This window comes from Lagopus leucura, unplaced genomic scaffold (assembly GCF_019238085.1).
Source record: "Lagopus leucura isolate 7727_CA_CO unplaced genomic scaffold, USGS_WTPT01 Super-Scaffold_100004, whole genome shotgun sequence".
Taxonomy (NCBI): domain Eukaryota; kingdom Metazoa; phylum Chordata; class Aves; order Galliformes; family Phasianidae; genus Lagopus; species Lagopus leucura.
This window is the reverse complement of record NW_024962264.1, coordinates 189,630-214,000: the sequence shown is the minus strand read 5'-3', so window position 1 is coordinate 214,000 and position 24,371 is coordinate 189,630. Positions and strand designations below refer to the sequence as shown.

The following is a 24,371-nucleotide window of genomic DNA, read 5'->3' as shown; positions in this document are numbered from 1 at the left end:
TTTGCAGGCCATTCACACACATCTGGAATCTCACCAAAATTGTTTTCGCTAATATCAAGATTAATCAGTTTGTGTAGATTACTTATATGTTTTGCAGCCTGCTCTAGTGATTTCAGAGAATTTTTACTTAGATTTAGAGTTTGTAATGAAGGCCATGAACCTTTACAGATTGTCTCAACTAAGCGATTATTTACAAGCAAATTATCATGGAAATCAAGATACAAAAGTGATGAAAAATATCTTGCCAGTCTGCATGGCACCATGAAGACTTTAGAACTTGCAATGCTGAGTCTTTTCAGTTTATCTACTTGTGTCTCTATACCTTCCAGATCAAAGAACAAATAAAAATCCAGAATAGTCATATTTGTTACTGATACTGTTTCAACAGAACTTTGCCCACTACTTGCAATTTCTTTTGTATCCCATTCTCCTTTCCCCTCAAGCACACAATCTATTGCTTCTAACTCTCTCAAAGATGTGATTTCCTTCAATAACACTGCTATTCGGCTAATGTATTGATCTGTGAATGAAGCACCAGTAAATGTGAGTTTTTGTATAGTCGAAGGAAGAGTAGAGTTCTGAATCAGTTTTTCATTTTCAATATCTAATTTGATCTCTCTAACTTCTAACCAAATGGCAGAGTGCAGAAGGTCCCTGATGACTGCTGAGAATACATCAATCCTTCGCACGCTTATGATCATGTGATTTATCTTCCTAATCGATTTCAGACTTCCAGGTTCGTACTGACTGAGATTGCCACCGTCAATCTTCAGCGTGTTGAGAAACGGAATGCCCTCAAAGTTTCCTTGCCTGATGATGGAGAAGTGTGGGTTGCCCAGGTGGAGGGAGTTCAAGTTTCTCAGGCTGGAAAAGGGGGAACTTCCTCCCAGGTCGCTGTAGGAATTGCCTTGAATGCGGAGGTGCTGGAGCGAGAAAAGGGGCCCAAACCACACCGGGGACAAGTGAGCCAGGCTGTTATTTGACAAGTCCAAGAGCTCCAGTTTCCCCTGGGAGGCAAACGAGTCCTCGTCTATGGAGCTGATTTGGTTGGACTGCAGCAGCAGGGCTCTCAGGTTCACAGCCTGCTGCAGATCATGTGCCCGGATCAGCTTTATCCTGTTGTGGGCCAGGTTTAACGCCGTGATTTTGCCCGTGAGCCCCGAGGGAATGAAGTCCAAACCCATGGAAGAGCAGTTGCAAGACTGAGTGGCATCGCAAGAAAGACAGGCCTGTCCCAGGGCTTGTTCTTCAGGGAGGAGTGCAGCCAAGGCTATGTAGATCACCCACACTTGCCACATCAGCTTAGTTGCTGGTTTCTGTTTACTTTGGTTGAACATTTTGCTGTAGTTAACAGAAAGGATAAATGAGGAGTTTTGAACTTGTTTTTGGATAGCAACTTGTAACAATTAAAATCCTGTGCAATTTTATTAGGAAGGAATTTTATTAGGATTATTTTTATCAGATTCAAATTTTATCTGTAAGAGATCCAGTGATGTTTATCTTTCTCTCCTATTTCAGCTGCCTAAACTTGAAAACATGGCAAGCCATTTGTTTCAGAGTTACAGCCACATAGTGTCTCAGCAGCCATGAAGGCCATTCTTAAAGTCCTTCATGCAGACATCTTACAGCCCCTGCCTCCTCACTCTTTCGCATTACATCCTCTCACAGGAACAAAGCTACAATGCTATGTCTCAATCCTCAGCAGGAAAAGACAGTTAGAGACACAGCCATTGCAGTACTAGTCTGTCAGCCGGGTGCTGCCACCAGGAAGTCACAAGCCAGAAATCAAAAAAGGCATCGGACTGACTTGCAGTCCACGCCAGCCCTTTGAGACTCTGGGGCTTACCGTGTGGCAAACCTTGCTGAAGAGATCCTGGGGTCTCCCACAGCGGAGCCTCAGGACTTCTAAAGAGCAAAGCTGAGTGCACTCCTGGCACACCCTTTTAAACACTCTGCAAGCAATTTACTTTCTTTATCAGAAAGGCTGAACAAGCTGATACCCAATCCAACAACTCTGCCCTTTTTGGTAAATCAATGTTGGGAACAGATGAGAATTAGACATTACCACCACACCATCAACTAACATAATTAGAACAATACTGATATTAATTTACAGAGGGGCTGTGTTTTCCTGCTATTGGTGCCCAAGAACATTTCACTATTGGTTACACCAGAAAATAAATCACTTATTAAAGCTTACAAGCCTGCTGAAAACAGTTTTGGTACTGCAGAAAAACAGCATCCCCCAGTCCTGGGTCTGCCAAGAGTAAATACTTACGCCTTGTGTACTGAGCATTGAACTTCTCTTTCTTCATATACCAATCTTGTATGGTTCATGTAGTCATCTCATATCTGCAATTACAACAAAAGCTGCAAATCCTATGGAAGGTCTGGAGCTACAAAATATTCCCGCCTGCGCACCTTGGAGAAAAGTTAGTGCTGACAGCTTTCCAATGCCCTCTAACTAATCCACGGCTCCTAAAGAGCTCAGGATTGCCCACCATGCATGACACTGCCCTTCAGACTCTGCTTTCCGTTACTTCTAGCGCTGCTGCTGAATGGGGACACAGAAATGAAAACCATTTCTTTGTGCACCTTCTTCCCTGCAAGTTGAAAGAAGCAGATTCCTCTCCTCCTGACAGTCAGTTCTCATCACTGGGAAGGCTGATACAACTATTTTGAACAAGTCATTCTTTCCCAATCACTTCCTGCAGCATTAGGTGCAGAAATAGTTTTGAGGAAGAACAGTGTTCTGCTCCCGTCTTTCTACTTTTGATATTTATTGCTTGGTATGCATTGAGGAGTTGTTAACTGTATTGAGACCTCAGCTTGTTTGGGCTCTGTAAATTATCTGTATCTTGCAACACATGTAAGTTGGAGTCAAGCTGTTTAGTCAAGAAGAGTACTGGAGAAACATTCATCATCCTTTCTTTTCCTAGGATGTTGCAGTCCTAAGTTATCAACAAGTAGAATCACAAGGTGGCTTGCATTGGAAGGGACCTCAAAGCCCACCCAGTCCCAATCCCCTCTGTGGTGGGTAGGGATGTTCCCCACCAGCTCAGGCTGCCAGGGCTCTGTCCAGCCTGGCCTTGAGCACCTCCAGGGATAGGGCACATACAGCTTCTCTGAGCAGCCTGTGCCAGTGCCTCACCAGTAGAAAACACATGAAAATCATAACAATACTAAAAAAAAAAAAAGGAAAAATACTCAAAAAGAAGACACAGCTTGAATAAAAGCATCCCTCTGTAAATATCCAAGGTGATTTTAAAAGAAGAGACATTTATCCTGACTGAATGGAAATAAATACCTGGTCAAATGGCCAAGCAGGGTGCAGGCACGAAGCCTTCCCGGCACTGAAGGGGAAAACCATTAAATTCAAACTCTGAACTTCCTGACAGCAACTTCCATCTACTTTTTCCGTACTCAGAAGTTGCCCTGTTCTGCTGTCTGCTTGCTCTGAGAAATGCTTGCCTACAGACAGACAGACAGACAGACTGACTGCAGCCGCCTCCCAGACACCTGCCCGGGCCCTGGTGGCAGCAGATATTCAACCGTGACAAAGTGCAGGGACAAGCTCGATAGCACGCCTCAGTCCCACTGCCTTAAAATTAGCATTGCACATAAGGGTAAAAATTCAGCACTTTCTAAAAGAGGAATTGAAAGAATTGAAAAACCTTGGTGTTTTCTGTTTGTTCCTTAAAACAGATGATAAGTGTAACATTTTTAAAGAAATTCTGCTCTGAAAAAGACATGGAGAAAGCTGCAGGACACAGCATTTCAGTGAGGAGATGCCGTGAGATTCCCAAAAGCTGCCGCTTTCCTCTCACATCTCTCAGTGGAATGGCTCTTGTTTTTCAAACAGGGAGGACTTTGGGTTATCAGAACACTTTAAAATGTTAATTCTGAGATTGGTGCAACTAATTCCTGTACATTTTTGCCATCAAAATTGCAACTCCTTGACAAAGTTTTTTAAAAAGTTCAGTTTGTGAAGAGGTTTGAAGAGACACAAGGGCCCTGTATTTCATTCAGCACATAACAATTTCTTGCATGCTATGGCATCACCACCATGCACCTGTGGCGATCTGAAGTAGGGGTCAGCTTTTGTTTCTTTTCCCATCAGCAACTTCTTCCCAAGGTTCAAGCTCAGCCTGCTCTCAGCACACTTCTAACCGGGGCCTCAAGGGTTTCACTTGTACAGAAAGTATAGGGTGATAATAGAGAGACATAGATCACAGTATGAAACAGAGCCTAAGTTTCTGGTTTCTTCCAGAAGGAGAAGGCTACAGGGACCCTGCCCTTCTTCTCTTCCCAAACAGCTTAAAAAGCCAAGAAATGAGAGTGAGAAATCTGCTTGTTTCCATGAACAGGGAAACAAATTCTATACGACTTCTCTCACATTCCAGGAAATCAATTTGTCAGGATTTATCAGGTTATCCAGAGTCAGGGAAGGCCTGAGGATGCCAGAACTGTCTCCTCCACTGCCTTGCAGAGGCTAGAAACCAGCAGCTGTCTCCCACGGCATCACTGAGCGCAGTACAACTTCTTTCAAAATCACAGTGGGAACAAAGTCTTGTCTTAAAGCAAGAATACACTTCACCTGCTTTTTCTCCAGAGTAACTGCGCTGAACAAAATTGCATCTTCTGAGTGCTTTCTCTCCTCTTCCATACTCAACATGAAGATATCATTCTCCTTCCTCCTTGCAGTGCTTTGAAGCAGCTATATACCTTGGCCACTACATCGCTTTTTCCCAGCAGAAGGGCACAGAGCTGCAGCAAGCCTGTGCTCTTGCAGAGAGCAGAGACCCTACACAAGCCTGTCAGAAGGCATGCAGAGCTGAGACAGAGCTGCAGATACTGCTTCTAAAGCTTTAGATGTCATCGTGCATCTGGCAGCAGCGCATGCAGCACCCATTTTCCACCACAGGCAGTTCCCTGACCCTAGCTCCAGCACTGCGACCCACATCCCTGCTGCTGGCAGGGGCAGTCTCTGACCACAACCTTCCTCCACCAGGCAGGTCAGGATATATTAGGAGTATGTATTAGCTGGATATGAACCAAAGCTGACATAAAAACATGTTTATGCTTTTGCGTGGGACAGAACCCCACAGAAACAGGTGTGCTGGTCAAAAGCCACGAACCAAGCAATGCTAATCTTCAGGTCCTTAGGAGCAGGCTCCAGCTACTGCAGGCCTGCAGCCCTTTCATCCTGACAGCGTGGTGCTGACCCTCCACAGGTAGATCTCTTTCTTTCAATTGCTCCCCCTCCACACTCTCACCTGAGATGACCCTGCAGCCAGTCCCCCTCTTTCTCCCTTTCCACCTGCATGGCAGTATCCATGCTCTAAACAGCTCTTGTGCTGCTGTTCTTCTGGGAGACTGAGAAACAAGGAGCAAGAGCATGGAGGGGGGGGCCTCAACAAGGGCAGGCAACACCCTCCCATAGCATAGTCTGGAAGAAAATGCTGAGGCAGCAGGACAGAGAGGAAGTCCCTGAGGCTGTTGGCCAGCCTGCAGCGTTAGCAGAAATGCCTTGCAACCTGCATAGGGCTGCTTCCTGGTGCTCACCCAGTGAACTGTATGCATGGTTGCCAGCAGCAGCAGGGCTGAGCCTGCAGCACCCTCCTCACCCCCTGGAGATGGTCAAACCTGTGCTCACAGCCTCCGGAGCAAGACGTGGAAGGCTTGTGTAATTGGAAGCAGGAGGCTTGGCATCAGTTCACAGGTCTGGGAGCAGAGCCTCGGCATGTACCGCTGGTGCCTGTGCTTTAATCTGCTTCACAGTGCTTCGTGTATTCATCTTCGAACTACAAAAAAAGAAGGAAAAAAAGGAATATTATAATGTAAATTAAGCAATGTTAACTCCATCATATTCCTCTTCAGGCCTACACTGGCAGTAGCTGAATGCCCAAATCGGCAGGCCCAGCTGAAAAGCAGAAGCACAGATTCCTCTAATTTTCCTTGTGCAATGTCCTCGCCTTGCCACTGTGGCAGAGTGCAGTAACATTGTGCAAGTGGTTGCATGCTCCGCAGCCAGCCTTTCAGACTGCCCTGTCAAGGAAGCAGTTTTTTTTCCCTCCACTTGCTCTTACCCTTTCCAAAAGCCTTCAGCCAGAAGAGCTTGAAGCTGATTTGCTGCCCTAACAGAAGGAGGTTTGCAAGCTATGACACAAAGGCTGACACAACACAGAAAGCTCTGCCTTCTGGCATAGCTGCAACAGCATGACTCAGTGGGAAAAAAAACGCCTGGATTTTCCTGGTGATTTTTTGCCTCCCAAGGAAGTTGCATCAATACAAAGCAGCTGCACATGAGGGAAGGCTACACAACATAGCTCCTTTTGTACCTTACATTTTAATAAGCAAACACAGGAAGCTGTGCTATCAGCATCACCTCAATTTGTTACTCCAGCAGGGGACTTGCCTAGTGTGCTGCTCAGTGTGTGCAAACATACCAACTTAGGCGTGACTGCTCCAAGCACTTCCCAGGGCATCCTGCACCCAGCAAAAGGGTCCCAATGCCCAAAGAGGACAGGCAGGTTGTGGTAGGAAACGAGGGTGTAGCATCCCAGCACTGAGATTTCCTATGAGGAGGAAAGAAGATTTCCCCTGCTCCAAGGCTGGGAACAGGAACATGCGTGCTGAAGCCTTTCACTGCAGGAAAGGCCCAAATGTTAATGTGCTTCCTCAGCAGAGAGGGGAGTGTGGACATGGACCTCATCCTACCTTGATACAATTAAAAAAGTGCTCCTTTTTTGGTGGTGGTGGTGTTGAAGAGAAACATTCCTGAGTACAGGATCGAGTTGCAGCAGAACCATTTAGAGTTTGTTTCCTGTATGGAGATGAGAAACACCATGCTAGGAGGCAAAGATACCTCTTTAACTGCTTCTTAGACAACAACAACAAAACAGATCTAACATTTGGACAAGAATCTGAGCAGGAAATGAATCAGCTTATTATCACATACCACATAAACCATAATACTATCAAGGTTTTTGTATTCATTCCAAAAAAGACACTGCCAGGATCTATTGTGCATGGGCAGTTCAGGCTGTGTTCAGCTGCTGCCTTCCTCCATCTCTGATGCTGTGAGGTACTTAAGATGTGACAGTGCCTTGCAGAAAGAGGAAACCCGATCATCTTGAATTTAGAACATCAGAAGCAATTTCTCTGGGCCAGGCACTTTTCTTGATTTATCTGCTGTCTGAGCACCATATTTTTTAAATAATTAGACAAAATCCAGCCTGCTCTCTCCAAGTTCTTGTATACCAAGAAAGCGACAGTTTTGCTGTTTCTGGCAGGGATTATTTCTATAGTTTCTTTTGCATTTGCATAATCTTCGCAAACCAGCTTTTTAGATGCAGTTCTAATAACTCAAGAAAAATAATTTCTAATCAAAATAAAAACCATAATAAGATGATGTCAATAATTATCTGAAAAACAAATGTCAAGTCTGACAGAGCCACAGAAATATCTTCAAGTAATGAGTTTTTTCCACTAAAATATATATTTCTGATTGGTCCCTGACTCTGCAGGCTTGGACATGATTGAGAACAGACATCCTAAGCTAATTTGCAAGTACACACTTGGCTAACTTGCAAAGCAACTTAGACAGCCTGTAGAGACAGCAGCAGGGAGCTGCAGTAACTCTACAACTTCTGCAGGTCTTTATCATGTGTAGGACACATGACAACACCTGCTTTGGAGTGACTTGGTCCCTAATTTGCAGCTTTTGGTTGAAAGAACAAACAAAATTAGGGAATGTTTTGATGTTGAAGAGCTTGGGGTTAGCAATGATAAAGTTGAGCATCTGTGGGTAGGGAGAAGGCACGTAGGGGCAACATCTTGGTGGGGTCCTGTTATAGACTGCCTAATCAGGATGAAGGATGGACAAGGCATTCCATGAGCAGCTTGCGGAAGTTGTGTGATTGCCAGCAATTGTTCTCGTGGGAGACTTAAAATTCCCGGATATATGTTGGAAAAACAATACAGCGCAGAGGAGGCAGTCCAAGAGGTTTCTAGAGTGTGTGGAAGATAGCTTCCTTACACAGCTGGTACGAGAGACTACCAGGGCTGGTGCCCTGCTGGACCTGCTCTTCACTAACAGAGGACTGGTGGGAGATGTAAAGGGTGGGCACTGTCTTGGGCAGAGCGACCACAAAATTGTAGAATTCTGTATTCTTGGAGATGTCAGAAGGGTGGCTAGCAAAACTGCAATCTTGAACTTCCAGAGGGAGGACTTTGACCTGCTCAGAACGCTCCTCAAGATGGCAATCTTAAAGGCACAAGAACAGTGCCAGAAGGCAGGCTATAGGGGAAGAAGACCAGTGTGGATGAAATGGGAACTATTGTTGAGATTCCGGAAGAAAAAGAGAGTCTTGCGTCTTCTGGAAGAAGGGTTTGGCTACATGGGGAGACTACAAGGAAGTTGGGCAAAAGCCCAACTTGAACTCAGATTGGCCACTGCAGTAAAAGAGAATAAGAAATCCTTCTACAAATATATCAACAGTAAGAGAAGAACCAAGGAGAATTTCCATCCTTTACTTGATGCAGCAGGGAATGAGGATAAGGAGAAGGCTGAGGTCCTCCATGCCTTCTTTTCATCTGCCTTTAATAGGCAGATTGGTTATCCTCTGGGCAATTTACGCCCTGATCTGGCTGTGCAGAATATGCCCCTGGCGATTCAGGTGGAGACAGTTAGAGAGCTCCCCCTCCATCTGGACTGTCACAAGTCCATGTGACAAGTCCAGCATTCTCCTGGGGAAACTGGTTGTCTGTGGCCTGGACAGGTCTACCCTTCTTTGGGTAAGGAACTGGCTAGAGGGCCATGACCAGCAGGTAGTGGTTAATGGAGCTAAGTCCAGCTGGCGACCCGTTTCAAGTGGTGTCCCCCAGGGCTCGGTACTGGGGACCATCTTTACTGATGATCTAGATGAGGGCATTGAGTGCACCCTCAGCAAATTTGCAGATGACACCAAGCTGGGAGGTGGTGTGGATCTGCCTGAGGGCAGGGAGGCCCTGCAGAGGGATCTGGATAAGCTGGATCGCTGTGCTGAGTTGAATGGGATGAGGTTCAACAAGGCCAAGTGCCGGGTGCTGCACAACAGCCCCATGCAGTGCTACAGGCTTGGGGATGAGTGGCTGGATGACAGTGAAGAGGAAAGGGACCTGGGGGTGTTGGTGGTGCTTGGCTGAACAGGAGCCAGCAGTGTGCCCAGGTGGCCAAGAGGGCCAGCGGCATCCTGGGCTGCATTAGGAATGGTGTGGCCAGCAGGAGCAGGGAGGTGAGCATCCCCCTGTACTCAGCACTGGTGAGGCCGCACCTCCAGTGCTGTGTTCAGTTTTGGGCCCCTCACCAACAAAGCTGGTGGGTGAGGGGTCTGGAGCACAAGTCTTATGAGGAGCAGCTGAGGGAGCTGGGATTGTTCAGTGCGGAGAAGAGGAGGCTCAGCAGAGACCTCACTGTACTCTACAGCTTCCTGAAGGGAGGTTGTGGTGAGGAGAGGTTTGGCCTCTTCTTCCAGACAACAAACAGGATCAAAGGAAACAGGCACAAGCTGTGCCAGAGGAGACTTAGATTAGACCTATTTCTCTCAGAGAGTGGTCAGGTGCTGGAATGGCTGCACAGGGAGGCACAAGCAGAGCTCTGTTCCTGGAAAAGCTCTCCACACCCTCTGGCCCACAGGCTGCACACCTGCCTGCCTTTCAGCTTTGCACTTACAAGTGTCAGCACACAGATCCCTTTCTGTTTATACAAGTTATGCAGTGTTTGTGTTCCTTTCATGTGCTATTATTATGACATCATTTTAAATTGATTTCCTGTGTGTTCCATGATTAACAGTCTCAGCAAATGTACTTTAAAATCAGCCCCTCAGAGTACTTTATTTCCCTAGGTTGGTTCCTTGTGCTCTTTGTTCTAGCTCATCTCTGGGAGCCATAATCCATGCACAGCACTGAGATGCATGACGCTGTGTTGGGAGGATTTCCCTCCTGACATTCACTCCACTGCACATATGTCTTCATCTGCAACAGTGGTGTCTGTGCAGCCTTACACTTTTAACAGATACTGTTCAAGTCACTAACAAAAATGCAAAAAAAAAAAAAAAAAGTGGTAGATGGGACAGAAAGGGCAAAGGCTGGCTGCACTCCTCTCCCCTGCTGTTCAGATGTCCTAGAATCATCATAGAATCATTTCAGTTGGAAGGGACTTCTACAGGCCATCTAGTCCAATCCCCCTGCAATACATAGGGACACCTACAGCTAGATCAGGGTGCTGAACTTTTCTGTAATTTGTGTAACGTTTAAATTTCCTCATAAAATAAGTATTTTAAATTTCCTCATAAAATAAGTATTCCTTACACTCCCCCCCCCCCCCCCCCTGTGAAGCACACGCTGAGTGGCCCTGCTTCTGCATGGGAGCCATGCAAGGAGCTAGCAAGTGGCTTGCTAGGCAGAAAGCTATGAGCCCTATGTCTTGCTGCATACCAGGATGGCACTGACGCCACTGTCGGTGTCATCGCTCCCACCTGTTTTGGCTCCACACAGCTTCTGCAGAACAGCCTGCCAGTGAACTGCTCTGCCATTTGCACCCCATAGGAAGTCCCCAGAGAAGCCCACATCCCCCAGAAAGGGACCTGGTCACAAAACAATCCCTCTCCATTTGCTTTCTATGATGGTGGTGGCACAAGGCCAAGCATAAATGCTACCAAAGCTAACAAGCAGGCCACATCTTCCCTCCCTTTGCCAGAGAGCCATTCCAGGTCTGCCAAGCTTTCTCCTGTGGCCACGCACAAGGAGGTTTGTGTCAGCACCTATCTGCAGGAAGGAGGCAGGCACTCTGGCTAACAGCATTAAAGCACTCAAGGGCAAGGTGCCAGCCTTGCTGCGCGGCTCCCTCCTCCATTTGCCATTTTTCACTCAGGTGGTATGCTTTGGCTCTATGTCCTCGGTAAACATCGTAGAACACCAAAACAAGGAAACAAAAAAATGAAAGGAATGGAGATTACTAACGGGATCTTCCTTTGTCTTTCCAAGAACCAGCCTTACCCAGGCCCCTACTGCATTTTAAAGAGCAAGCCAGGAAGTGAAGTTGCTTCATTCCCCCTCAATTGTCATTGAAGTGATTGCGTTGTCTGATTACTAAATCACACTGCAAGTGTTACTAAGTGTGACATTGATGATCTACTTGCAAAGAAAAATGGGGAATGCAGAGGAAGGGTGCCACCTGTCCCAGGCCCAAGGGTTTCCCAACTATACCTTTTATTTCTGCTCCCACTGACAAAGTAGTGCTTTTCAATCAAGGCAACTACAAGGTGAGATTCCTTGCAAACAAACAAACATACATGCAGCATAAAGATCAGGCAAAAAAAGTAGAAGCCCATGTCTTGGAAAGCCATATCTCACTGACATAGATGAAGAGCCATCATGCACACCATGGCATTCCCCTGAGATATCATGAGGTTTGCCTTGAGCAGCAGAGCAGTGGGACATGGTAGCAAGACATTAAACTAACATTACACCTGAGGATAGCAGAAGCAGCTGTTTTGCAGACAAGCAGATAAAAGTTGGCATCTTCTCTAAGAGCAAGCTTTAGCTCAACCATAACCCTAAAATACCTGCACCCCAGAATGCTTTGGAAAAACAGCTATAGTGCAGCACTATGGTTTCCGTCACAGCAACATGACAATCAACACAACCTGTACAAGATGCCCGCTGGAGCTCAGAGCCAACTTGTACCAACTTGAGCCAGGCATGCTATGGTCTTCCTTCTCATCTCCTGTCAGGAAGGTAAAACAGATATCCACGATTACGTGTGTTGACCCAAACACATGGGGGGAGGTGCTGATGCAATTAGCTTAGGTAAGAGACACACGCAGCTCTTCAGCCTCTCTCCCCACCATGAAATATATCCTCATCAGGCTCTCTCTCAGACCTCTGGCTTTCAGACGTTTCACCTCTTCTCTTAATATCTGCAGTGTGCTTGGGGCAACCTTGTGTCCACAGTAGCAGTAATTAAAAAAACAAAACAACAGAGCAGTCATTAGGCTTTACGCACTGCAAGAATAAGTGCAGGAATTTGAAATCAGTAAGTCAGTCACCATTACTGCACAGATATATCTGGTTTGACACTTATTAAAATGCACGACTGCATGTGCCTGGTAAGTGCTTCAAAGTTGTTCCTTTGATTTATATAAAGATAAAACTAATATTTTTGTAGGTATACAAGAGAATTAGTTACCGAACTAGTTAAAAACCACTGAACTTTTGAACCTGTTTCCTGTTTTTATTTATAGAATACTCTGTCCTCTGAGGCAGAGGAGGCTCAGGAGAGACTTACTGCTCTCTACAATTGCCTGAAGGGAGGCAGTGGAGAGGTGGGGGTTGGCCTCTTCTCCAAGGTAATAGTAATAGAACAGAGGGAACAGGCCTCAAGTTGTCCTGGGGGAGGTTCAGGTTGGATATTAGGAAACACTTCTTCTGTATAAGGATGGTGATGCTTTCAAACAGGCTGCCCAGGGAGGTGGTGGAGTCACCATCCCTGGAGGTGTTCAAGAAATGTGGAGGACATGGCACTGTTGGACATGGTTAATGGGGATTGGTTGATGGTTGGATAAGATGATCTTAGTGGACTTTCCAACCTTCAAGATCCTATGGGTTTCTACAATGCTGGAGACACAGGGCAGCAGTGAGATTGTTTTCCATTTGCTCACCAGCACTGCCGTCACCCTGCTTTGTTCCTGTGAGAACCTAGCAGCAAGCAACATGTTCCCACAGCCCTGTCACCATCTGAGAAGAGTAGCGGAAGGGTTATAGTGCTTTTTTTTTCTTTTTATTCTTCTGCAAGGTTCTGTTCTCACTGTTGACATCCGGCTCGTGTGCTCTGCCATTTCATACGCAGCATGGTGTAACACCTTCACACTAATGAAACCACGAAGCTGTGCTGAGCAAAAACCACAAGTCAGAGCCAGGAACCCCAGCAGCTCCTTGCAGGGTGCTGATGTCTCACTGCAGCACCCACCCTATGACTGCTTAAGCTGCAAGCTATAGGTCTAGCTTTGAGACAGCTGTGACCCTGAGCACCCTGCCTCTCCAGGTACCAGCTCAAATTCAAGAGCATTTGAGGGGATTTAAGCAAACAGACACTGTGGAAAAAGTGAGGCGCTCAGCATACAACCCACAGCAACAAGGCAGGCTTTTTATCAGGCAAGCACAGAGTGGCACTTCCGTAGGATCACCAGCACACAGATAACGGGAGCAGCAATGCTAGGCTGTCAGCACTGGGGTGCACCTGCATCCCTGCACCAGTGATGAGCTTCAGCATAGCGGTGAGGAGCATGAGGACCCAACAGCGGGATAGGGCAGGGAAGCAGAGCTGCAATCAGAACATGGCCACAGTGACACAGACGTAACACCCTGCATCTGTCCCACCCACAGCTCACAGCAAGCATGCAGAGAGTACAAACAATGGGGGTGACTCAACAACTAGGAAAAACAAGCAGCAGGCATTGCCCAGGGCTGGAAAGGATAAGAGCAAATACCAGAAAACAAGGCCCCACCCACCACCACCAAAACCAGTCTGTCCAGTTCAAATCCCTTCCTGCAGGAGGGGAGCACCACATGGACCAGCCTCACTTACCTGAGTCCCTAGGAGCTGCTCCACTGCGTTCCGTGCCACCACTGTGCAAGTCACAGAGATCTCAGCCACAGGAGGGGCTCGCTGCAGCCCTGCTAGGCTGCGGCACTTCAATGCTCCCTGCAATAGATGCTTTCTTGCATAGTACCTATGAACTTTCATAAAATGCACCTTGGCTCCAGGATGGAAACTGGGGACAAACAAGGCAGACTTGGTTAAGGTGTCCTGTGCAAATAGGGGATGGCGCAGCTTCATACTCAGTCCCTCCAGTTCCCAGTGCATGCCCAAGATGCACCAGGCTGCTTAGAAAGGAGCAGCAGAGGACAACTCTATCCTTGGGAAAATGCTGAACATCCTAAGTTTACATAGCATTCACACTAGGATAGAAATCCATGCTGAAAGCTTTGCCCTGCCTATGATTTTGTCCCTCTCTCCATAACCAGCCCTAGTAGTGAACCGTGCAAACATCTCCTCTTTTACACCACTACTTTCGTTTTTTCCCTTGGCAATCTTAACTATTTCTACAGTTTTTGAAGATTCTCAGAAAAAAAACATAAGTTTCAGAGAGCTTGACAAAGCTCCTGAACCTGCTAATAGAAATTCCTGGCATGAGGCAAGAAATACGAAATTATATTGCTCAAAACTATTACATGCCTTTATAGCTACATTTAAGCAAGCTCTTCTGGACCAGAATTAGCAGAATTAGTTATTTGGGTGCAAAGAAATCTGTAGTGGAATTATTTATTTTATCTTCCCCTTTACTAGATGAGGAATTGAGCCCTAATCTCTACCTGTATTCAGTGGACTGCTCATTAAGAAAGGGAATTCTCTGTAATTGTTACAAAAAGTTACATGAAAGATTTTGCTTAATACTACCCAGCTCCCGGGGGAATTGCATTTCAAACTAAATGATTGCTCTTTTCATGTTTCTTGTGTATGCATTCCTTTTCTGTTCCTTCTGCAGCCCCCTGCCACAGGCAACAAGTGCACTGAAAGCATGTCAGTAGCTAAGACTACTTCCTGTAGCTTAAGACTGAATTCAGGAAGCAAAATTCATATTAATATGGGAACTTTGCAGCAGCTACTCTGGTCACAGAGTTCATTCCAGCAAGACGCATCATGAGTAGCAGCCAAAGACTCTTGGTTCTGAAAAGCACCCAGGGATGATCTGATTTTTCTGACTCCAAATTCCAAGGATGGCTTAGAAGCACTCTCCACCTGCGCAGTCAAAGCAGTTAAGTGCAGCAGCTTTCCAATCATCCTTTTCTTACTGAGCTAATTTGAACACGCACAGCACTGAAGGGATCTTTCAACAAAACCTGTTTGATAGTAACAGTGCATTGAAAAAAACTACTTATGGAAACGTGTTGCTTCTGAGGTAACATTTCAAGAACTGAGATGGCATTTCCAACTAAAACCAGCAGGTCAGAAGATGTGGTCTGATAGCTCAGCAACGTGACATGACTTCCAGAGTTGGAATTCATGTCTGGGCTCCTAGTTTGCCAAGTAGCCTTGCACAAGGGCTCATCAGCTGCTCTGCCTTCACATAAGAAGAAATGTGAGAACTTCAGTTCTCACAGAAACACAGTCAAACAGATGAGTCAAGAAGACTCATCTTCTTTCTGTTTGTGCAGCAGGAAGCTGCTCCTCCTGAGCTTCCTCAGCTGCAACCTGCAGCTGCTGCCATTACCTGCAGCCACCGCAAAGACTTTGTTTCATAATCCTCCTCCAAGCAGGTGCTAGGGGCTGCTCTTGGACCCTGCCCTTTGCTCAGATTTAACAAGCCTGCTTGCAGAGGACATGCCACAATCTCCTTGCCATCTTCACCTGAAGAGTGAAGACTCCCAAACACACGCTGTAATGCCAGAAGAAAAGGCTGTACTGTGACAGTCACAGTCATTCCTTGGTTGCTCTTCCCACTACAAAGGTTCAGCCCCAAAATATGAACAAACAGCACCGTTCCGATTTGGAGAGTGGTGTGAACTCTGCACTCAAAGCAGTATTTGCTCAATTCAAGTGCTGCCGCTTAGACAAGGGCAAGTGAAGCACACTGAAAACACGATACTGCAACAAAAAAGCTAAAAATCTAAATGCAAGGTATCAGGAGCCACTGGCAAGGGAAGCTCCTGCAGGAAATGCCCATTCACCCACAATGCACAAGCATCATGTCATCCAACTGATGGCTTGCAGTTTCAAGCAAGCCACAATTCGGCCATTCGTCTGTTTCCAGAAGTTTATACTGACAACTGTCAGCAGCAAGAGCGGCACCACTTGGAACACGTCCGACCTCATCAGCAAGCAGCTCTCAGCGCTGCTGTTCAGCACAGTGCAATTATTTGCTTTATGATTTTGTTCCTACAAATGCCACAAGACACCTAGCTTATACTGCAGAATGGAAACCTCAGAAGAAATGCGCAGTATGGGTTCATGGATGCTTCTAAGAACCTAACATCTATTCTTGAAAAGTTTTGAGATTCAAATTTATAGCCTTCACTTGACAATAGCAGCATCCTGAACGTTTTGCTTTTCAAAATGCACTGAATGCTTATACTTCAGTAAAAAAAATTTATTTTCAATATAAAAGTGCCAAAATATCCACCAACACTGTAATCTATTCAACAACCAGCTTACTCTAGTAATCAAAATTGCAAGCATCTTTATTCACATTTTTAAATCAAATTCCTTTCACACATTTCCACAGTAACCCGAGTCCCTCGAAAGTGGGAAATTTGGATTTCGGTTGGCTGCTGCTGTAGTCCATATGTCCAAGTTCATGTAGGCACGGAATGGGTTAAACCTCGGATAGTATTCCTGCTTACACATAACAGCTTGGTTCTCAACATGGGTTGAGTGTTGGGTCGTGGCACTGACAGGGCAGCAGCTTTCATAGGCATCACTCTGCGGTGCCCAGATGGAACCAAAAAGTCCAGACATTGGAGACAAGCTTCGGGTGCTCGAGAGGTAAGGCTGCAGAACAAGATAAAAGCATCATGGGGAGCTGCAAAACAGCCCACTCACCACAGAAAGCATGGCAGTGTACTAAATGGGAGAAAACAATGTTTATGCAAAGAACTTTGGAAACTCGCAAGCTGAAAATTAAACAAGGTGACAAGGCAATATAGTTGCCCAAAAGATTACAGCCGCATTAGCATGCTCTCTGCATGGCACCAATATTACTGTAACAAGAATACAGTATTTAGTTCTGGTTGGGTTATTAAGAAATACAAGGGATAAAGAGCATCACACGTGATTTGGAGAGTTAAAACTAAAACAGAAGGATGCCTGAGGAAAAGGTTGATGTGTGTGTCATTAATGAAAGATCATGCACACCAGAAGCAAAGAGGGATATTCAGTATGGAAAAAAGAATCCAATTGGGAGCTAGAGAGTTTAGGCAGAAAAATTTCGAAAGCTTATGAAGAACTCCTGGAGAGCAAGATGTATTAGTCTGCAAGGAAACCTCTCAGAAAGGTCACGGAAGTCTTGGGACTTTTAAAATTGAATGAAACACTGAAATGTACTGTAGTGAAAAGTTTGCCAGGGAAATGAACTGAATTATCCAATGTATTTTCCAATCTCTACCTTCTGTGTTTCCTGGCATTCTTGAATAGAATATGAAATAAAGCTACATCTGTTTTAGGAAACAGTCTTCTACCACTTTCGCTACTTTTTAAATTGAGTAGAATTTTCAGTTCTGCAAGTCGAAATATTTATTGCTTTATCTGAATATTTTTATTTCAAAACAAATGTATTACAAATGTAGTTAAAAAAAAAAAAAAAAAAAAAGGTAAAATATAAGATTTTGAAATCTGAGCTGAAGAGAATGCAGTTGTAAGTAAAGACTGCCTGGAAATGAGGTCAGCCACACATTGCACTGTGGGATGACACAGACATGGCTAGTCCATACAGAAAGAGGTCAAAGACAGCATTCAGAAATCTACACAAATCCAGCTTAACTCACTTTGATTTCCCAGAAAAAAAAAAAAAAAAAAAAAAAAAAAAAGTCAAAGTCACTGAGAGCAGCTGTCCATTGAGGCCGACCATTTCTAAATCTCTCTGGGTTTTGCTGTCAGCACTCTCTGTATTTTACCCTCATCTGGAAAGGTTGATCTTGATAGGAAAAAGTCTCAGTAGACTATGCAAGTCCAAAATATTTTTCCATATGTAAGATGATTTTAATCAATTTGCAGGCAAAAATGATCCATCCTGAGAGTTTTATAGACAAAGCCCAGTAACAACCTTGACCAACAATTGGGAGAAATCCATGCTACCAACACCAGCATCAAACACACACGTCAGGCTACTTAAAGGAAACGTGAGCAACATGCAAGCAGTAGGTAAGGGCAAGGCAGGTACACACTGGGAAGGCTTTTCAAGTGGCATGAGAAGGCAGTGCCTGGCAGTGGCAGTACTCACTGTGGAGCTGACATAACTGGCAGGCTCCCAGGTAGGCGGCATGTTCTGCGGTGCATTCCAGGTGGAGGGGCAGCTCTGGTCAATGAAGGCTGTGTTCTGCATCGCAGCTGTGCCCAGGAAGCCGCTGGAGTAGTTCATATTTTCTGCGGTTTATAAAACAGGGAAGAGAAAATAAGGCTTTTGCCTTATTCAATGTTGAACCTTCTAGGAGTGAGACATGCTGGAACCAAGCTAAGCTTTTGGTGACTTTAGGCAGCTTCCAGGCAATGCAGCAGCAAAGCTTAACAGTCTTTAACAAGACTGCCATTTTGTACTAGGCCCCAGTAACAAACTGCTGTCAGGAGAATGGGATAAAGAGTAGGCAATCTCCTTTCTGGAGAAAGCAGTCTTTATTAGCTGCAGAAAGTGCATGGCAGAGTCTACCCTGGCTTCACTGCCAGCATGCCTCAGCTCTAAGCACCCAAGAGATTACCCTGCTGCCTGTGATACCGTAGCTTGATCTTCAATTACTGCTTAGGTAATGCTAAAGAATTTTAGTTTCTTGCCAGAGTGTGTCCCAAGCCAAGAAACTCTAGCCTGCAAAGGTAACTGGTCACAAGAGGCTTTCTGTTTCACACACTGGAAAGCAAGCCAGAGGAGAAACAAACAAAATTGTGCAAAAAAGAATTGTGTAATACTGTGATCACAAGCATTTTTCTCTATTCCCTCTCAGACCAAGTCCTTTACACTGGATTTTCAGGCTTAATGATTCTATACAAAGGCCAGCTTTCCCATCTACCACATGCAGACAGTGTTTTTTTCCTATGGAGTACTCAGCTGGAAAGTATAAAGTTCAAACACCCAGATGCTCATAGACAAGCTCAGCCTTTTGTTTTAAAAGTTAGGTTAGAGAAATAACATGCTCAGTGATAACTTTTAAAATTCATCTTACCTTCTGGAATAGCACCATATTCATTCATCTCTAATGGACAATACATGTTGGAAAACTGGCTGTCACAAGTTGCATTCCAGTCAATGAAGCTGTCCCAAGAAAAAGAAAAGTGTGCTGTCAGAAACAATTTGCAGAACTTCTGAAAATTATTTAAACATACTTATTCACCATAAAGCTATCGGGTGTAAAATGCCTGTAACTGATGATGAGGCTCCTCACATTCTGCTTGCCTTACAAATTCTGCCAGCATCCACTCTGCCAGCACATAATCACGGCGATCCTCTCACTGAACTCTTTATTCCCCCTGAGAGGATGAACAATTTGGAGTGACAGCTACCAGAGTTCTGCAACACCTTGTGGGGTTCAACTTCTTCTTCCAGAAAAAGAAGATAATTAGATTACTTGCCCACAGGCACAGAAGTGGTAGATAGAAAATAAAATACCATGATTTGATGGGGAAAAAATAAAGGATGCAATGCATTATTTAGCATTTCTATGCAGAGCACTCTATAAGGGGATTTGTACTTCACTCACCACAGATTTCCTAAACTATGCATGCTTAGTGTAGGGATCATACTTGTTTTCATTCAAATAGTTCAAGTATTTCAAGAAGACTTTCAAGAGTAATTCTTAAACATTTGACTTAGAGAGCAGACTGCCAGCCATTACTCAAGTCATCAGGGCTGCAGTCTGTAGACAGTTGAGGTTAGCAGCCCAGTTGTGATCACATCATCATCATTTGGGGATTTGTGTTACCCACTCTTTCACTTTGGATGACAGAATATGACTTGAACTGAAGGCATATACCTGTATATGAGTAGGAACACCAGTGAGTTCGTATGAGCGAAGTTATGATGTACTAATGAAAAAACCATGAAAGACTAGGGGACTGAAGCAACGGCATGAATTGTAATATCTGCAAGGCAGATGATAGTTAAAGATAAGCTCAAGTGCAAGTCCTCTGCACCAGAGAAAACCTTAACAAAACATAATCCATGCTGCTTGCATGAAACGTAACTTGCCTGTTGTGGATTGAGGGTGTTTCCTGGATCATGCATGGCAGATTATTCTCAAGATTGTAGTTTGTCAGGCAGATGGGCTGGGGAGGCCACAAGTCTCCTCCTGGATAAAGACCTAAACAGGGGAAAGGGAACAACATGCAGAACAGGACAGAGGCTTTCACCACTTGTGGATATCATCGCAATGTTAGATTCTCCACAACAAAGACTAAATGGCAGATGAAAAATCTGGAGATATCAACCAACCTACTTAAACATCAATCTTCAAACAAATCTCAAAATTTCTATTCCTTAAAAAAATATATATATGTAGGAAGAGACTTGAATGAAGAATTTGTAATTCCACAAAACAAAGCAAGAGTTCTCAAGTCACCTATCATAGAATCACAGAATGGCTTGGGTTGAAAAGGCCCTTCTCTCTTCCCCCTGAAAAGATCACTCAGTTCCAACCCCCCTGCCACAAACAAGGCCATCAGCCTCCAGATCTGGTATTAAGTCAGGTAGCCCAGGCCCCATCCATCCTGGTCTTGAACACCTGCAGGGATGGGGCATCCACAAATTCCTTGGGCAACCTGTTCCAGCACCTCACCACTCTCTCTGTGAAGAACTTCCCCGACATCTAATCTAAAACTTCCCTCCTTAAGCTTAAAACCATTCCCCCTGGTCTTATCACCATTAATTATCATTCTGACCTAACTGCTCAACAACACTTTGTTACCATTTTCTTGTTTGTACCTTGCCAGACATTCATTCTACAGCAAAAGGCACAGGAACACACTACTCAAAGAGCTATGTATTTTAACTCGTTTTCAGACTCCACCTAACCACTCTGAACCTTTGGCTGCCAAGAATCCCACTGAACAAGTAAGTATTATTAGTTAATAATTAGTTAATATTATTTCCCTCCCGAGATACAAAGGATGAGAACTCAGCATTTCAAAACTCCGACCCTAACTCATTCACTACTTTCAAAAAGAGCAAGTCCTGACTGGAAATTAGAGAGGAAAAAGTGGTCACATCTCATGCTGAGCTTCATTCTAACATTAGGAACCAGTGTTATCATATCCCAGCCGCATTATTTTCAGATTTAAACCTATGCAAAGCCGGAGAAGAAAAATATCTAAAAATGAGAGCTGAAAGCAAAATGCAAATTCACATGGAGAAGATACAGAAGAATATCAAAGCTGTAAGATTTTGTTTGCTAACTTTAATCTTAACTTGCCTAGAAGTCAAGATCTAACAATGTGTGTATGATCTCTGCATATACAGAGAACATCAGCGACATCACTGACGCTGCTTGGCACATACTGCAAAGCTCAAGTTGTTAATTCAGTAACTGACCTTTATTCTTTTCAGGATCTGCAGCTATATCAGTGAAATTGGGACACAAGGTATCAGGATACTGAGGAATGTTATTCAAGTCTCTGCTAAATGAAAAGAAAATGGAATTTCTTAAATCAAGGCACTCTTATGTTACGTATTTCCAAAGTATTTCAAAAGAAAGATATACAGATGAAAAAAATATTCTAGGGAATACAACTCTTGCTATTGCTTTCCCAGGTTTTCCCTGGTTTTCTCATTATTTTGAATTTCCACTGCATCAGCTACTAATTACGCACACAAAACAAAGACATCTTAATAATCTCACTTATATTATCCAAGCATCAAACTCTTGCAAATTAATTTAACATTCTTCCATTAAGATGAATAAGAGCTCCAATGATATTTCGGTGCTCCCAACTACTTTCAGACAAGTTGACTTCTATGTGTACGAAGACACAATAGGCACACATGAAACATCAATTTTGTGTTTATCGAATGCCATCAAAGAAACAACTTGTGAGTGGAAAGGGAGCGTTTTTAAGCACCAGAAACCCAGAGGAAAAGGATTAAATTATTTTTGCTAGTGAAAACAGACAGTCATGAATGAGAAGTGAAATGAGAATTCACAGTGATAAGAACTGTAGATGCTATTTCTACTATAGTGAAGAAGTAGAAAGGAAAGAAGTGGAGGGGGAAATCAATTTCCTAGGAGAGCATTATTCTTATTAAAAGAATAACATCAACTTGAAAGTCTCACTTTCACTTTTTTTTTTTAAGTCAATTATTACTTTAATATAACTAAGGGCCAATGGAAATGTAGCAAGTTGCTAAGATCTGGAAGAAATCAGTGAGGAAAAATAATTTCCTTCATTCTCAAATTTTGTTTTACATTTCCCCAGCACAATCCTCTTTCTGTCTCAACTGCACAGATCTTTCCACGTACTGAGAAAGATTCTTCTTTTAAGTAGAAAGTGCAATTAGATGATAAAAATATAGTAAACCAAATAAATTAAGACAAGAGGTACAATTCACCAAAATGAGACAAGGTTTCAAGTTGGTGGAGTTTCTTTCATGTCTTACAGGCGCAGATTCAAATTTTTTACCTGGTATTGCAGATGTTATGAGACAGATTTAAAGTGATAGGAGTTTCAGATGGAAAATCGTTTTGTGAAATATTCTCCCCTAAAGAAAAGAATGACTGTGAAAATCAGAGATCCTAAAAAAAGAAGTATGCACAGAATATTTATACACACAGATAGACTCATCAATGGTGTTAACGAAGTTTCTTCTCAGACTGGAGTATCACTAACTGCATTAATACACAAAGTGATTTATTTTTCAATTGGTCTTAAATGTATTTTTACTTCAGTGATTACCAACACTCTAAACGTTAAGAGAATTCCTGTTACTATCAAATTTATTCTTAATTTGATACGACTTCTAAAGAAGTAGTAACATCTGACAATGAAGTAACGTGCCCACAAATCATTATCCATCATATCACAGGTTCAGACGCATCACACAGCGTCCTTGCTAACATAAGACTGTGACACTTCATGCACACACAAATGTACATACAAACACAGGCACATTTTTTCATTCTCCAAAATGGGTTCCTTTCAGGTACTGAAGGCTGTTAGTACTTGTGCCACTTCAGCACTTTTAAAACATTTACTTCTATCACTACATCAATTTGGCCAGCAATGGTAGTAACTGAGTCTTGGGCTTTCAACTATTTTAATGGTATTCAGGCATTCAAAAAGTTGCAGTAATTAACTACGTTTGCCACTTCTCACACTCTCAAGTGTATCAGGCCTCCTGGCTCCTTCTACTTCAAATACAGTTACCCAATTCCAGCACCCCAAGATCCGTTCTGAACTGCTTGCACACAGTTTTCATTTGCGTTTTCATTTGTTTCATTTCTTAACTCAAACAAGATACTACTTTTATTTTTTTTTAATTAACGTGACATAACATTCAAAAGACAAAAACTCTTTTGACTAGACACTCAGTTCTTCCATCTTTCTGTGAAAACAAGATGTGCAGCTCCTTAGCACAGAGCCTGACACTTCCTTTGTAGCCTTCTGGCACTGTCTCTATCTACAGAACTGTGATACCAAGTTATTTAAATCTGCCCTGCTGCCTCCGAGAGGTGCCTCCCCTTACAAAAAGGCAAGTTACACTCCACGCCATGGCAGCTCTACATTCAGCAGGAAGGCTGAAACTCTCCCACTATTTGCAGATGTATATGATGTTGACAGAACTTACGGGATGGAAGAAAATGCCTGGCAGTAATCATGGGCTTTTTATCTCCATCAGAACTGCTGGTACTGCTCCAGCTACCCCAGCTCCCACGACTGGCACGAACACTTCCTGACGAACTTCCACAGTCTGAGCTTGAATCAGAACAAAACTTCTCCAAACACTTCTTTTTGGACCGTTGATAAAACCTTTCTAAAGAAATAATAAAAACAAATAAAATAAAAGTTACCTGAAATATGTATTTACAGTAATTGCCTATATTTCCTGATAGGAAAAAGTAGTATCTACTGAAATTCTCATCGAGATGAACATGCCAGCCCCTACTATGAGAAGCTTATAGCCTAAAAGACAGCTCCAGTGCAACGAGGACAAGTGAGAACACAGCACAGTTAGAGGCACACGCAGCCCTTGCCAAACGAGCAGGAATGATGGCCCTGGCACTGCCAGCTCTGGGAAGGAAGCAATGCCTGCTCCTCTTGCCAGCCCTGTCATCTGCATGACAGGGTTTGAAGACAAGAGGGACAAGGAGGTCTCAGGAAATGAGCACGGTCCTATTCCCAGGAAAACATTTTATGCTTCTTCCCCAGTTTAAGACAATTCAGACTGCATACCTGTTTCTCCCTGTACGGACAAGCTCCCAGGTTTTTGGTCTGCTTTACAATTTTCCCCATCACCCTGAGGACACCAAGCTCTTATTCCAATATTCGCTCTCAGGTCCAGTCTTTCATATTCACTGCACAGATGCTTCAACTCACTCTGCTCGGGGACCCTAATACAACCACACCCAAAGAAATA

General features: G+C 44.0%; 2 protein-coding genes across 11 annotated transcripts in view; both read right to left on the bottom strand.

Annotated features, from left to right (window-relative positions):
* TLR2 (toll like receptor 2) overlaps positions 1–2,932 on the bottom strand; it is a 6,953-nt gene extending 4,021 nt beyond the window's left edge. The window contains exons 1-2 of the mRNA XM_042870505.1: positions 2,279–2,932; positions 6–1,341 (exon numbers count right to left, since the gene is read on the bottom strand). Coding sequence (XP_042726439.1) covers positions 6–1,341; positions 2,279–2,337 — 1,395 coding nt within the window. The 5' untranslated portion in view covers positions 2,338–2,932. The remainder of the gene's footprint in view (positions 1–5; positions 1,342–2,278) is intronic.
* A 13,334-nt stretch (positions 2,933–16,266) lies between these two features.
* TMEM131L (transmembrane 131 like) overlaps positions 16,267–24,371 on the bottom strand; it is a 67,428-nt gene continuing 59,323 nt past the window's right edge. For 7 of the 10 annotated variants that reach the window (XM_042870721.1, XM_042870723.1, XM_042870724.1 and 4 more), the window contains 8 exons: positions 24,188–24,345; positions 23,583–23,768; positions 22,418–22,496; positions 21,333–21,418; positions 19,995–20,106; positions 18,973–19,061; positions 18,042–18,184; positions 16,267–16,594 (listed from right to left, as the gene is read on the bottom strand). In XM_042870721.1, coding sequence (XP_042726655.1) covers positions 16,313–16,594; positions 18,042–18,184; positions 18,973–19,061; positions 19,995–20,106; positions 21,333–21,418; positions 22,418–22,496; positions 23,583–23,768; positions 24,188–24,345 — 1,135 coding nt within the window. In that variant the 3' untranslated portion in view covers positions 16,267–16,312. Of the gene's footprint in view, positions 16,595–18,041; positions 18,185–18,972; positions 19,062–19,994; positions 20,107–21,332; positions 21,419–22,417; positions 22,497–23,582; positions 23,769–24,187; positions 24,346–24,371 lie in introns of those variants that run through there. The other 3 variants (XM_042870722.1, XM_042870731.1, XM_042870727.1) reach the window with 2 other exon arrangements.